A 14,835-nucleotide genomic window follows, 5' to 3' on the forward strand; every position below is an offset into this window, starting at 1 on the left:
GTAAAGGTCAGGACATATTCACAATGACATGCACTTTGCACAATATGCTCTCCCAGAACTACAAAGTGGTTTCTTCCCTGGGAATATTGCCCTAAAGAAAAGTAAGACTACAATCACGTATTGAGGCACGATACCATTTCCCTGGTTGCATCTACAGCACTGCAGCGCTGTTGATGGCCTTACGGTCTTGTTGACAGTCTCCTTTGCAAGGGAGGAATTGTAGTTTGGTTCACGTTGAGTTCATTTTCTCCTCATTAACATCACCCCTATTCTCACTCTACCTACCTAGATTTCTCTTTGGTATGGCACTTTGCATTTTAAATAAACACCCTCCCTCCTCCCCTTCTTCCACTTCTAGATTACGGTACTATCAGGAAAGTGCTCTCCCCTCTCAATCAGTCTATGGGGAGCTGCCTATTGGAGGAGATCGAGCTGTTTCCACCGAGGAAGAGGCAGCCGATCCGAAGCTTGCTGATCCTGCACAGCCGCAGTGAGCTTTACGTGGGTGTAAGGGACCAGGTCATCAAGATCCCGCTCAAGAGATGCAGCTACCACAAGAGCAGAGAGTGAGTACATGTTCTCACAAACACCATTAATCTCAGTGGAAGATGTCAAAAGTAAATGTGGACAAAATTTTAAAGCTTCTTCTTTCATAAGATGCTCTTTATCTTTAAGGGCCAGGCCTATGTTGTTTGCCCAGGGCCTTTGCTAAGATTTAACGCCCTGTAAATCAGCTTTTGTCTGAGCCACTGGAGGTGCTCACGGCCGCCTTGTGTCTGTGGCCTGACTCTCTTCCTTTTGTTGTCATTGACCCATACAAAATACATTTTCAAAAAAGTTAATTTCATCCTTCACACACACATCTGTTGAAGCTCCAAGTAGGTTTATCAGATATACTGAATTTCACGCAGTCAAGATGTAAATATTGGTTAAAAAAAAAAAAACACGAGACAGAGGGTAAAGTAAACCTATTTTCCCATCATTGCATGCACGAACGTAATCACACCTACATTCCTTATCTCACGCACAATGAGCAGTTATTGGAGTCAAGGTTTCATCTTACGTCTGTGGCTCTGTGATGTGTTGTGGCGATAATAGTGCCTCACCTCTTCCACATTTTCTTCTTGAAATCATAAATACCAACGGAGGATGCACAGGGCTTGGCAGCTTAAGGGGAAATTATTGGGTGCATAGATGGTATTTCTTTGAGGTCTACCTGTTTGAAATATTAGAAGGTCGTCTGTCTTTAGCTGTGCAGCTCACTCAAAGGTGGTATACAACCCGCAAGGCCCCTTAAGGCCCTCCTTGAGACAAGCTTTAGCTTGTCTCTTCTCTGTTCCATTTTGCACCACTGTCGTCACCCTTGATATACTTTACACTGCAGACAGACCACAGCTCTCTGTTTTCGGTTAGCCCCGCAGACGCTACGTCAGCAGTCCAGTGCGTGCAGGCACACACCTTTCTACACTTTCATGTGGATGGATGCATATTAACTTGTCTATGCATAAGTGCACTTGTGTGTATTTCTGCATGCAATGCATTGTCATGAATCCCCACTGACAATTTGGCAACATTTTCCAAAGGGCACATCAGACTGCATTGATGCCTGTGATCCAGAGATATGTTGCGCACCACAGACTCATGTTTGCATGAAAATGCTTTTTTTTTTTTTTTTTTTATTGTACACAATAAACCACCTCAAGCAGCAATAAAAAAAGACACAAATCTGGCTATCTTTGCTATTGTATACTCTCAGTGAATATTTGTTGGGATATGAGGCCAAAATGAATGTGTGTGTGTGTGCAAATGCAAACCTGCTGGCTGAAGATCACCTGAAAACAGTCAGTACACTGTATTAATGCATAATTTTACGTTGCTGATGCAATGTAAATATTGTACAACATCCCAGTGCTCCACATTCATAAGTAAGCAACGTTAATATTAATATTTATGATATTTTTCTCCTCTTTTCAGTTCAGTAGCTTCTCATTGAATATTCTCCCTTCTTCTTCTCCTTTGCATCAATCTGATGTGTGAATTGATGCCTTGCTGCAATCCTGAGCTCTGTTTATTCACGCTGCGGGTTAATGAAAGCCAATTAAAAGCAAATATCCATTCTCCCTTTCAGAGCCTGTGTGGGAGCCAGGGACCCATACTGTGGCTGGGATCTGTTGCTGAAGAAATGCACCACCCTGGAAGAGAGTGTCCGAATGAGCCAATGGGAGCAGAGCATCACCAAATGCCCTGTGAGCAGCACTGATTTTCTGTCTCAACCTCAACCTGTGCATATCTCATTGTACTCTACTGCCATCTTACTTTTCATGCTTTAAAGTTTGTACAAAAAATAAGTATCCTTACTCCGCCTCCATGCTTGCTATGCTCAGAATATGAGCTCACATTCATCTGTGCCCTTTTCCTCTGCGAGCCTGTTCTGTATTCTCTCTGTACACTCTTACAACTTACAAGCAGCTGCTGCTAAAACCAGCCTTGGAAACATATCCTCACCAGAGAAAAGCATCTTGCGATAGAACAATCTGACTTTAAGGGAGCAACACGGAGCCTTGGAATAATCAAGAGCACTGCCTCAATCATTCACCTCTGACTGCTTATTCATTAGTAAAACAGCTCCTCCATTTATTTTAATGTGCTCTGAATTTGGGAGCCATATTAGGGGGTGGTAAGCCTATCAATTTCAGTGTGGCTCAGCTTGCTCTTTTTTTTTTTTTTTCACTTTTTAAACTTTTTTTTAACTTGATTTTCAAGCCGGTCACAGTGGAGAGCACTGTGTGCCTCCCTTCCCTTTTATGTGGTTTTGTGTCCAAAAGAATATTTGGCACTGACTACCCAGTAGCATCTGTCAGCAGAGCAGAAAGTTGGACAACAGCGCATCCACATAAGCACTCAGACATACATATACACAAACACTCATGGATGTATATGTGAACAGTCAGGCACACACCAAATACACACTCATTTCAACAGGTCACTTTTTGGCTGCAGGTAAAATTAAGCTGGAACCTGGAAATGTTTAGATTAGTTGAGTTTAGCATAAAGACTGGAGGACGGTAGAATCAGCTTGACACTATTTAAAGGTTAAAAAAAGTCCCACCCAACAGAACCTCTAAAGCTAATCACCAAGTTGTTGAGTCACGTGTTTGACAAGAAATTCTCCATGTTTCCAGCAGCAGTATAACCGCTCATCATGTAGTTTTGATGCATTTTCAGGTGGCCACATACCACTGCTCACACCAATGATGGAAAATGTATTTATTCACTTAACCCTAGTCTGCTCAGGTCCAACCATTTAGAGAGAGCATGAATTAACTCTGGTAGTCACGACTTTGTATGCTAACAGAGATGGCCATCTAATATGGATTCTGAAGCTAGACCAGACCGGGAACAGATTCTGGCTGTGTTAATTTCATGCTAAGACATGAAAACTGAAAGTGAAGAAGTTATCTTTAATCGCATTTTTAGTTTCACTCCCTATTTGCCCATTAACAATTTACAAAAATCTCAACTGGCTCAATGTCTGTTCTACAGTACTTGTGCAAGAGGTCCAGCTGGAACCATGCTGTCTCTCGTTTCATTTTCTTTCCATCCTATGAAAGAAATGCTCCTTTAATCATTTATTTTATTTCAACATTTCTTTTTAAATGGATGACTTTATATTCACGAGTCATATAAATAATAATCTTACATCTAATTGATCAAGGAAAGAAATGTGACACAAGATGTCTCTTTCAAGTTGTTTACTTTCTAGGCAGCACAATGACGCAAATGCTGTCTGCTTAAACTAAACGTCCCCCATTTAGGCACATTGTAGAGTTCAATAACCAGATAAGTTTTTTCTGCTTCTGTCAGAGCAGCTGATGATCATGCTCTTGTGTTAAAGTGTTGCATTTTTAAATCACCCTGAAATATAGCTGTGACATGGCTCATATATCACGAGCAACTCTGAATCTCACAACCATGCTTTTGCAGTTAGCTCAGGCACTAGAGGCATCGCTCATAATTTAGAGTTTCTGTATCATCAGAACCCTCCTGTTTTGTTCTGTTTTGCCTCGAATATCTACTTATCTGGCCACTTTTATTTCCTCATATTTTTGTTGTTTGAAAGTGTCCATTTGCAGCTTTCATTTGCCCCTCTGAATCACTCTTTGCTGTGAGGAAATCTCATCATATTCCCACACAATTTTGATGTGTCTTCCGCATGATTACGGCTTATTTTTGTCCCTATGACTTCCCAATTTTGGATGTGCTCTAGATGATGTAAATCAGTTATTTCTGCACCTATTTGAAGGAAATTGATTTCTGTTTCCATCCACCGTAGCCATGGGATGCAGTTCCCAGAGCAACACATTCCTGAAAGCATCAGTCAAATGCAATGACCAGTTTCAGAGAAAAGCTATTATTCTCAACTGTTTTATTTTGTTGTTCCTCACAGGTCCGTAACGTGACAGTCGATGGAGGCTTTGGTGCATGGTCAGGCTGGTCCACGTGCAGTCATAACGACGGGGGAAGTGCAGGTTCCTGTCTGTGTCGAACACGAGCATGCAATAACCCCACACCCCAGTGCGGCGGTCAGCAATGCTACGGTATCAGTGTGGAGGTTGCTAACTGCTCAAGGTAAACCTTCCTCAGTGAGACACCAGCGCATCTTTCTTCTGCCTTTTATCATACATGGTCACTGAACACACATCTGTACATCTAGAAGGTGAGATGGGGACTCAGAGGGAGTCGTATGAGGATCTGTTCGTTAATTCCCCCCAGTTTCACACTCCGTCTGGAGAAATCCCTACATAGCAAATTGTTGGAGGTTGCATATTCACTGTAAACTATTTGGGGCAAACAAGTGTTGATGGGGTGTTTTTTCACACCTATCAGATGATATATTACTGATTTTAGCACGCAGTTCAAATTAAAAATGAGATGCTGCTGCCATGCATCAATCTTCTGTTTGGTTAACAGGGCATGTGGGTGACTCATGAAGAATAAGCTTTTTGAAAGAGTAATTATTTTTAATAATCAATGAATCATTAGACTAATAAATGTCTGAAAGTAATGATACATGTGGAACAGCAATTATCAAAGACCAATTCAAAGAATGAAAGGCAGCAAATCACATATGAGAGTCTTATAATTAACTGCAATGAATTCATCAGAACAAGTCATATGGCATTACCTCATCACAGTGTGATAATGACGTTCATAGACAATACTAATTTATGCAGACTTAACCTCTAGCAGAAGGACACGCTCCTTCTTTGTACTAGTTTAAATATATTTTGTCTTTACCACCACTGAAGACACAAAGGTGTGTCTAGAGGTCTGAACTGTCCTTTGTCTGACCACAGTGACGAATTTGTTCTCAGCCTGCTCTTTTATTCCTGAACAACAAAGCGCTAAGAATCTGGCAGAACCCCAACCTCATGTGGCGAAAATGAATAGTTCATAGTTAAATGCTTGTTGTGAGGTTGAGAACTTCCCCATCAATGGCTGACATGATGTTGCATTTTCAAAGAAACGGCGCATGGACCCCCTGGACTGCCTGGTCTCCCTGCAGCACAAGCTGCGGCATTGGCTTCCAGGTCCGTCAGCGCTCCTGCAGCAACCCAACCCCTCGCCATGGAGGACGAGTGTGTGTGGGCCAGAACCGTGAAGAGAGGTACACACACACACACACACACACACACACACACACGCACACATCTTCCACATTTATACGTGTATTGGCCTGGACTAATTAAAGCATTTACATCCCATGCAAAACATGTCCGATAAATGTGAGACACACCACTGTTGTCTAACTTTGTGTCAGCCAATTAAACAATGAGTGGAGTAGACCTGTGCTGGGGTGATTAGTCTTAGTTTTGAAGCTGTGCAGGCTTTGGCATAGAATAATCGGATATTAAAGACGTTTTTAAGATGCGGTTTCTAAGCAACCTTCAAGGTCTGAAAGAAAAAAAAAGTTTCTCATGGAGAAGGTCTGTGAAGAATAACGAACAGACATACGAAGCAGTCCATGTTGAAAAGGTCAAGAGACTGACATTAAAATGTTATTCTTCTGTCCGTTTATTTTGGTTATGTGGAAGTTTTGTGAGGGCCGAATCAGAAAAAGAATGAAAAAATGTTTTCACAGAATTCGTTGGAAAATTGACAAAGGCAGTTACATAAAGAGTGGCGTTTCTTAATTAACTGATCCATGCTGGTGTTTTCTCTCCATTTACTGCCATTAACCAGTAGTGCAGGCAGAAAAGGTGCAGATAAATACCTTGCAAGGTGCATGGGAGGAAAGATTTTTTTTTTTTTTTTTTTAAACCAAGTGTTACCATGCCAACAGAAACAGCATTGCAATGGACAAGTAATTGGATATGGCTTTCAAGGATGAACCTTATATTACTTTCTTTTTTCCCCTTCTCTCTTCACAGTGTTTCATTTCCTCTTTGCTTTCACTAACCTCCCACTTACTTTCTTCTTACTGAAAGTCCTTGAAGAAGAAGCTGTTCCACCACAAAGTCAGAGAGAAATACATACAGTAACCAGCACGGACTAGTTACTCATGAACTCCAACAAAAAAGTGCTGGCTGATACTGAAGCCCATCGGAGACCAGAGGAAGCTTTTACCACCCCCTCTTTTTCTCACTCCTAACTTTAATCTCCTTTGTTTTATCTCCCCTTCCTGCTCTCGGTACTTGCTCTGTTCAGCTATTTAAAACACCTTAGGCCAGCTATGAGCCAGCTGTGAGGGCTCGAGAAGGGTGGAACGAGGAGTGAGTGTGTGTGAGGGAGCAAGAAAGAAAGTCAGGCAGATGAACAGAAAAACGGAGATATGGGTGGAAAAAATGTCTCATCGGATGACATGCTGTGTCAGTTTGAGTCTTACTGAGGAAGAAAAAGATAAGCACTGGTGTGTGCACAGAACGAACACAACCAGGCCTGTTGGAAATGTGCATCGTCAATTAAAAACGTTGGTGATGCTCAGCTGGTGTAACGGTGTCCAAAACACTCCTACAAATCTGTTATTTACCTGCCTGTATATAAAATGGGCAAAGCTTTTGTCTGTGCAGCATGAAAATGACTGGATGTTTATCAGCTGCTTCATCAGTTGCCAGGTTCTGTATTCAGATCAATGCATAGGTTTATACTGCATTTGGTTGGTCCGCATATACGGACATACATTTTTACAAAAGCTTCAAAGTTTCTCGGGCTAAACTAAACCGCCTTTCTCACCTCTTGCCTGCTTCCTTTGTTGCCAACAGGCTTCCCATAAGTTTGGCCCTGATTGTTTGCAGCAGGCAGGGCTTTTAAAGATAAAGCAAATGCTCTGAAACCAGCCGTGCACAGCAGTGCTATGAGCTTAAATCTAGCTGGTTAATGCCTGCTTTTATGAACCTTCTGTTGGTATTTCCCCCCAGCAAGCTGACATGCTCCACACTGCTTACTCAGCCTATAGTGGGTAATTAGCAGTGGTTTAGTCTGATCAGCTCTGTGTGTTACAGTGAGAAGGAAGTCTAAGATAAGATGGAGCAAAGCCACCAGTGCCAGACTTGTCTGATATGATTACAGTGTGTACAGTAAAGACATTGAAGCTCTAAATCTGCTTCATATTGATCACAGTAGCTCTTTATTATGCTTTGAAGCCACACGGGTATTTTATGTCTTCACACAACCCATTGTGCATGTCTGAGTGCGTGTTTGTAGATCTTTCTCCTTCTTTTAGGCATTGACTTGATTCTAATCCACACTCTTCCTCTTATCTCCCAACTTTGCCTCCCCACTGTATCATCCCTCTACAAGCATGCAGATTAGCAAAAGTGGAAAAGAGCTCACTCCTCAAAGGGATTTTTGCATCCAGGGTATGCAGAATGTAGCTTTTAATTATTCTATGAACAATAGCCAAGTATTTGGAGAATAGCACAATGGCAATATCCAGCCTGAGCCTCTGGAGGAAGGGTGTAAAGTTAAAGCTGTATTAGCACAAGAAGACTCGTTTTTCCTTGAAAGGCATTCATATGCCAAAACACAACAAAATAGCAATAAAAGCAATCTTATAGCATGCATAAAAGTTATAAAATAAATTATATGGCTCTAATAAGGCTGGCAATCGTCTGTCGTTATTGTATAATGAGGACTGAGTAATTCAGTATTTCAGACATCGCAGTAATCCTGTCTTGTAAAACAATGTAATTAGAGATGATGCATGTATCTTTGTGGCTTTTTTAATAGGCCGTGTCAATTAATTATGCAAAATGCATATGCATGCTCATTACAATTTGAGATGGAATTTCCTTACATGTTCTTTTATTCAACACTGGCCATTACACCGGGCACACACACATACCAAAGACCTGTTTCCCGTGGCACGATCAGCTCGATGTTCGGGCTCACAGTGCAACATGGTCTCTGCACTCCACGGCCACATCAAAGCGATGTGTTGGCTTTGTAAAAGTTTGTTTTGAGTGAACTTTACATGGTTTTGCAGACATCCTTGTCTTGTGGTGTAAACCCTTTGTAGCTATTTCTGCTCAGTGGCAGGGTTTCAAAGGTTTTGTGACGTCTCCAGAGCCTTTCACATATAATTTTAGTGTTCTGTCATTTAAAGTTGCCATGCCATTTTCCCTAGACAATTCAAAAGATACTGTCATGTGTGATTGAAATGCACCAAGTAGAATAAAGTTCTATTATCAAACCACACTACTTCACGTTGCTTTTCTTATTCACCCCGTGTACCCGTAGTACACGACCTAGTAATAAAGTAAAACTACACTAATTATGCTTTTTCATGAACAATAAATCACATTGCTACATGCAGTAGGTGTCACAAAATCTAGAAATAAATACAAGCTAACTGTACTTTCCTCAGCTTCACAAACTTCACCTTTTTACAGCTAAAATCCAGTATATACAGGCTACTTACCACATACAGCGGATAGTTGAAGCAGCTGGCTAAAACCCAACATACTGGGCTAGGTGGCTTCAAAGAAAATTTCATCCACCTGCTATGCTTCTGTGTCTGCTGGACATTTAAATACACAACTGTTTACCACCATTTAGATGTTGTTCATATGTTATTGTTGTATTAACAGCTTGTTTGACTGCCCGAGACATTGAACAAAAGATCAGTTAATGCAGTTTTAAAGAAAGGTGCGGCGCTTCGAAAAATTCCTTTATTTGCTTTCTCCCAATCCCTCAGGCCGAAGATTAATAACTGCCTAATGTCTGAAGAGTAAACAGCCCAAATTCAATTTGGTTTATTTCCCCATTTATTAAGGTTCAACGAAAGCAGAACTAAAACATTCATTATTTTCACAAAATCTCTGTCCAAGTTGTTGGCATCTCCTATTTGTGCCGTCTCATGTTTGCTTGGGTTTTTTTTTTTTGGTCACAATAAGACTGTCTGATTAAATAAAGTTGTACACTTATCCCCTCTGGTCACTGCTCTCCCTCGCCAGGTACTGTAACGAACACCTGCCCTGCCCGCCTCATGTGTACTGGTCGGCCTGGTCGGCATGGGAGCGCTGCACTGTGCCCTGTGGCGGAGGCATCCAGTCACGACACAGAACCTGTGAGAACGGCAACGATTGTCCTGGGTGTGGTCAGGTATGTCACACAAAACCAATGCTCTCGCGAGCACCGTCTCCTCCTATCCATCTTTCTCTCAGTCTTTTCATTGTTTGGAAAGGCAGACTAAGCCATTTGATGCGATGAACTGTCAGTGGTGACCAAATTGGAACATCTATCATGCCTCAATCCTTTGCTATATTTATACTGTGGCAGAATTCATCAGATTTATCACCAAGACAGTAATCACCCCAGATATGAACAGGCTTATTTTCTGTCAAAGAAATTTTTACAAAGCACGGATGATGCAAGGAAGAGTTGAAATACGAGTGCTCTTCTTGTCGACAAAGTGACCTGACAACCATGTTATTTCTGGTGCTATTTTCACAAACACGTACACACACACACAAAGAAACCTTAACTCACACTCTCAGCAAAAGTGAATGTGATTAATTGTAATTTATTGCGTCCCTCTTGAGGATGGATTAAAGAATATGGGTCAGGGTCTTGTGGGTGTGTAGGCTCCTTGAAGTGTTTGTTTGTTTTTGTATTGGTTATTTATTTATTTTTGTGATTTTGTTAGAGATAAGAAAACAAAGCTAAATGATTTAGACACATCACTACAATGCTGTGTGTGCATTTATTTGTGCATGCATTTTCACAGTATCGGTGTGAATGTGTCTCTTATTTTCAAAAGATTGCACAATGAACGAATGAACGAATTTACATTTAGCTGAAAAAGCACAGCCTACAGCTTGTGTAATGACCCCAATAAAAAGCTAAATAATATACTGCACGGGAATATGAAACATCCCACGCAAGGCCTTCCAACCTCCAGAGCATATATAGTATCTGATTATTGCCCATGACACATCAGTGTCAACAGAATACCGAAATGAGGAGACTGACCTCATATTAAGTAGCAATTCAACAGTCACACCATATAACCTACTGCTACCTGTATTTCTAATCATTTTCTCTCTTACACACATGCACTCATTCCCATCAGATAGTACCTGTCTCATTTCTGTCACTGTGCAGCAGCCATTATCGTCATTGAAGCATCCCGGGAAGTTAGTGGCATTCCTGCAGGAACTCGGATCACAAAAGCAGCATGATGATGAGCACGAGGGAATCTCAGAGCCTTCACTGCTGTTTCCATAAAGAGAGAGTCTCTCTTGCACTGTCAGTATTTCTTCTATTTTTTTTTTAATCCTCAGCTCTCAGGCCGTCTCGGGCTGAGTGAGCTGGAGATAGTGGAGGTAGTTAATATTGCTGCCCAGTGAAAGGGACAGTTTGGTCGTGATTACAGCCAAGGAGGTGGAAAAGGTCAGAAGAGCGCCTTGTGTAAGCTCGGTACTCTGTCAGTTGCACCCACACCGTCTCTTTCTTCTTCTTCTCGACACCCTTCTTTTAAGTGGTGTTCTTGGACTTTAACTTTTTGTCCCCATCTGCTTTGTTTTGTTTTCTCATCAGTTCTTTGTCTTCTAAATTTTTGACATGGACTTAATTGAGGCCACCACAGCCACCGGAGTTGTAATTACATGCAGATTTCACAGATGCCCTCTCTTTCTTCTCTTTCTCTTTCGAAGTCTTTACTTGGATAGTTTGCATAACTTGTATTGTAGCTGCATATTACAGAAGATTAAAGAAGATTTTTTCGAGCTTCATTTATAACTCTGGTAAGGTCCTTAATTGCAGAGTTATTAATGTAAAACAATTGCCTTGGTGCACTTAAAGCTCAAAAAGATGTGCAGCTTAAGTGTTTGAAACTGTGAACTTTAAATTTACAAATGACAACTGCCTTTAAATAGTGACAAGTGAATTTTTACATTTGAAGATAAAGGATGCTTGGAATATGTTCATTTAATCTAATCTGCGTCCCCCCTCCCACCAAAAAGTGAAATGTGTGATGGATTTATTTTTTCATGTGCCATCTGTCTGCTTTCTCTTCCCCCGCACAGCTCCAAGTTTAATTAAGCAGAAGGAGAGCACACACACGTAGCAGCTTCTGTCATCAAAGCTATGTTTTTAGCTCAGGCGGAGACCTAAAATGTGTATGTCATAGATGTTGTTGTGTGTACTTATGTGTGCGTTTATGCTTAAGCCTCCTGTTGTCAGCTGCAGGTATTTGCCAGACATTAAACGACAGCAATGAGCCAACATCTGCTGGATGTTTTAAGGAGATGTCAAGCAGAGCATTCACAAGTATAGCTAACTTTAAATTGAAGTTAGCCTTGGTCTTATATTGCTGATGATCCGTTGAATCCTCTTGCAGGAATGTAAAAGTTCAACGTGCTGTAAAATGTATATCTCAGAAGTTTTTTTGTCATTCTCTGTTGATCCCTGAAGCTAAATTCTGTACTTAAACTCCCACCACAAGGAGCTCACTGCAGAGCAAGGTACAGGAAAGCTCAAGTTTAGCTTGGAGAGATTGAGGTCAAGGACACTTAAATTTAAACACGAGTGTCTCATGCAACTCTGTTCACCTGAAAACAAAATGGTGCCACATGCATGTTAAGATGAACTGACTGACCAAGGGGGCTTTATTTCCATCAAAGCTATAATGCTGCCCTGTGTGTCATTGCCTCAAATCCTGAGGTGCTGATCTGAAAAGCCACATAATGGTAACTTTATCAGTCTGAGCCCTGGCCCAGATCCCTCAGAACAATCTGCAAAATCTCAGCTGGAAATAAACAAGCAAAGCTGTAGTGGCCTAGCAGCAGTGTGCAGCTCTGTACTGGACACCATACTTCCAGCGATCTTCCCATCTGTGGTGACGCACTCAGACGGCCATGGATTCATTGGAAGACGTTGTTTCCCCAAACACTGAAGCAATGAGTCAGTATTCATTAGCAGGTACTGTTACATCAACATTTCTGTTATATATGGGGCAATCTTGAGGTTTCTTATCTATAGTCGTTATTTAATCTGGTAATCTCATTGAGATCAAGATTTCTGTTGCCAAAGCAACAAACATAGCCAGAAATCAAGTTAGCAAGTAGTTCTCACTTTGCGCCATGTGCCAGTGTCTTTCGCGGCAGATTAAATAAGATCTTCCGCAGAGACGGGCGGTCTTCAAGATATTTTCACCGTGGTATTTCCTACTTTTAATAGTACATCAAATACCTCCATAACCAGGCATCAAAGAGGGCGATTCTTCTCTCCTGAATGTCACACCTTGACTGCTTCTCACAGTTAAATAAGACTCAGCTATGTGTCTTGTAAAAGTGTCGATGAATGTGGTGCTTCATCACATTGAGAGCTGTTCTATTTACCTTAAAGGAGTTTGGTTGCGCCGCTGACCTGCGAAATGAAGGTTAAGTACCTGGTGTTTGTGTCGACAGGCTGATGTGTGAACGCATTTGTGTATTTTTGTGCTGTTCAGCGTTAGTTATTGTGCGTGCCTTTGTCCATCCACGTGTGCACTGGTGTGTAGCCAGGCGCTCTGCTCCTTGCCAACAACAGGCTTCATGATGAAGTCAGGCTGGTGGGGAGACGGAGTGAAGCAGGAAATGGCGTTTGATAGATTGTGTTTTGGTCAGCGCTGCTAATTGAACTGATGTGTCATGGAGACTTGAGGAAAAGTTGGCCTCCATCTCCACAGTTTCAAATATTATTGATAAAGATGTGAGTATTGGAGGGAATTAATCACTCTAATCTTACATCTTGACCAACCCCTTAAATGTCAGAATACTAGTGTGTACGTGAAGAGTCGCACACATTTAGATCACCACACATGCTTTCCTTTAACATACCGTCTCTCACACACAGCTCACTCAGTTCAATGAGAGGTGTAATAGGTGTAATGATGGTAGGAAGCTGGAGAGGCGTGACTCATTATTCACATCCCACAGCTGGCCAGGCACTACAGAATGTCTCGTGTACCAACACACACACAGTGTGTGCACTCTACATACACAGAATTAGGGACACACAATATGATTCACCCTCTGCTCCACATCTGTGGATATTTCAGTCAAAAAGGAGGAGAGAGGTCTAGGTTTTGTACTTAAATACTCAGACACTATGCTGAAACACACAGTCTCTCTCTGCTTTCTCTTCTTTATTGCTTTTTTTTTTTTTTTTTTTTTTTTACGTTGTTGCTTCCCAACTTGAATCCCCTCAGTGTGTTACAGTTAAAAAGTAAGAAAAGTTCTGAGACGGAATGAGATGGGAGCTGCTTGAATCCATAACTCAGCCATCCATTTTGTAAGTTATAAACATGGACACATTTCGCACACGCACACACACCATTCAGTGCGAAAGTACCAGACTGAAGTCAAACTTTCCCCCAATTTCATGTCGAAGCATGCATGCACGCTTTTTCACGAACTGCCGAACCACCGGTTGAATAGTGACCGGCCCAGGTAGGTTGTTTGTGTGAGACAGTCACAATGCTATCAAGCGTCCTCCCACCCAGCTCTCCTGAGCTCCAGCCAGAAACACATTACAGTGTTGCCAGTCTCAGAGCAGCTGCTTGTTGAAGGTGTTGCACAGCATAAAATCACTACTCTCCATTTACCCATAATGCATATCACCATTCTAGCGAGGGGGAGCATGGATACGAGTTGAATTGAATCCAGTTTTGTGTTCCACATGCCACTTGTTACAGTCGACTGCTTTCCACCATATTTTCACTTTTGGTTGATTTCTGTGAAATCGAACAACACGAGAGGGACGCTGAGTGGAAAGCTTAGGAAATGTTGGGGGGTTTGTTTGTATGCTCATATAATTAGCTCATTATAACAGTGTACAGAATTGGATTAAAGATTTTAACTGTTCATTTTGTAGGGATTTTTCTTTTTTTTTTTTTGCTTAAATGTTTGAACAGTGGGTCGAAGTTGAGTTCACATATAGCTCCTTCTGTTTGTTCAGAGTGTCACATTTACATAACCAACACGTTCTGTATGTCTAAGATCACCTATTCACTGCTCTGGTTCACTGAATTTGATTTGAATAGTTAATTCTGTGGTTTGCAGGCACGGGTATGTCAGGGCAATGGTCAACCGTCCTTCAAGATTATTTGGAATGCAAATTTGTGAACAGTAGGGATCGTAAACCATTTTTTCCACATCCTAACCATAGATAGTGCAGTCCATGGCTGATACTGGGACCTCCACCATTTGTTCACGTTATCACGTCCCATTGCTGTTCTACACGTTTAGTCTCTTTGTGCGTATCTTCAAAGGTGACGTTACCAAAGTGTGGTTTGTGACAAGCATTCACTTTTCCACCTTTCACTCAAAGTGGTGTGCCCTCCTGTGTACC

General features: G+C 41.5%; 1 protein-coding gene across 2 annotated transcripts in view; it reads left to right on the forward strand.

The window, feature by feature from the left end:
- sema5a (sema domain, seven thrombospondin repeats (type 1 and type 1-like), transmembrane domain (TM) and short cytoplasmic domain, (semaphorin) 5A) overlaps positions 1-14,835 on the forward strand; it is a 101,432-nt gene that overhangs the window by 64,547 nt on the left and 22,050 nt on the right. For both annotated transcript variants that reach the window (XM_029528880.1, XM_029528881.1), the window contains exons 11-15: positions 359-566; positions 2,129-2,246; positions 4,448-4,629; positions 5,525-5,668; positions 9,456-9,603. In XM_029528880.1, the coding sequence (XP_029384740.1) occupies positions 359-566; positions 2,129-2,246; positions 4,448-4,629; positions 5,525-5,668; positions 9,456-9,603 (800 nt within the window). The remainder of the gene's footprint in view (positions 1-358; positions 567-2,128; positions 2,247-4,447; positions 4,630-5,524; positions 5,669-9,455; positions 9,604-14,835) is intronic.

The sequence above is a fragment of the Echeneis naucrates genome, chromosome 20 (assembly GCF_900963305.1).
Source record: "Echeneis naucrates chromosome 20, fEcheNa1.1, whole genome shotgun sequence".
Taxonomy (NCBI): domain Eukaryota; kingdom Metazoa; phylum Chordata; class Actinopteri; order Carangiformes; family Echeneidae; genus Echeneis; species Echeneis naucrates.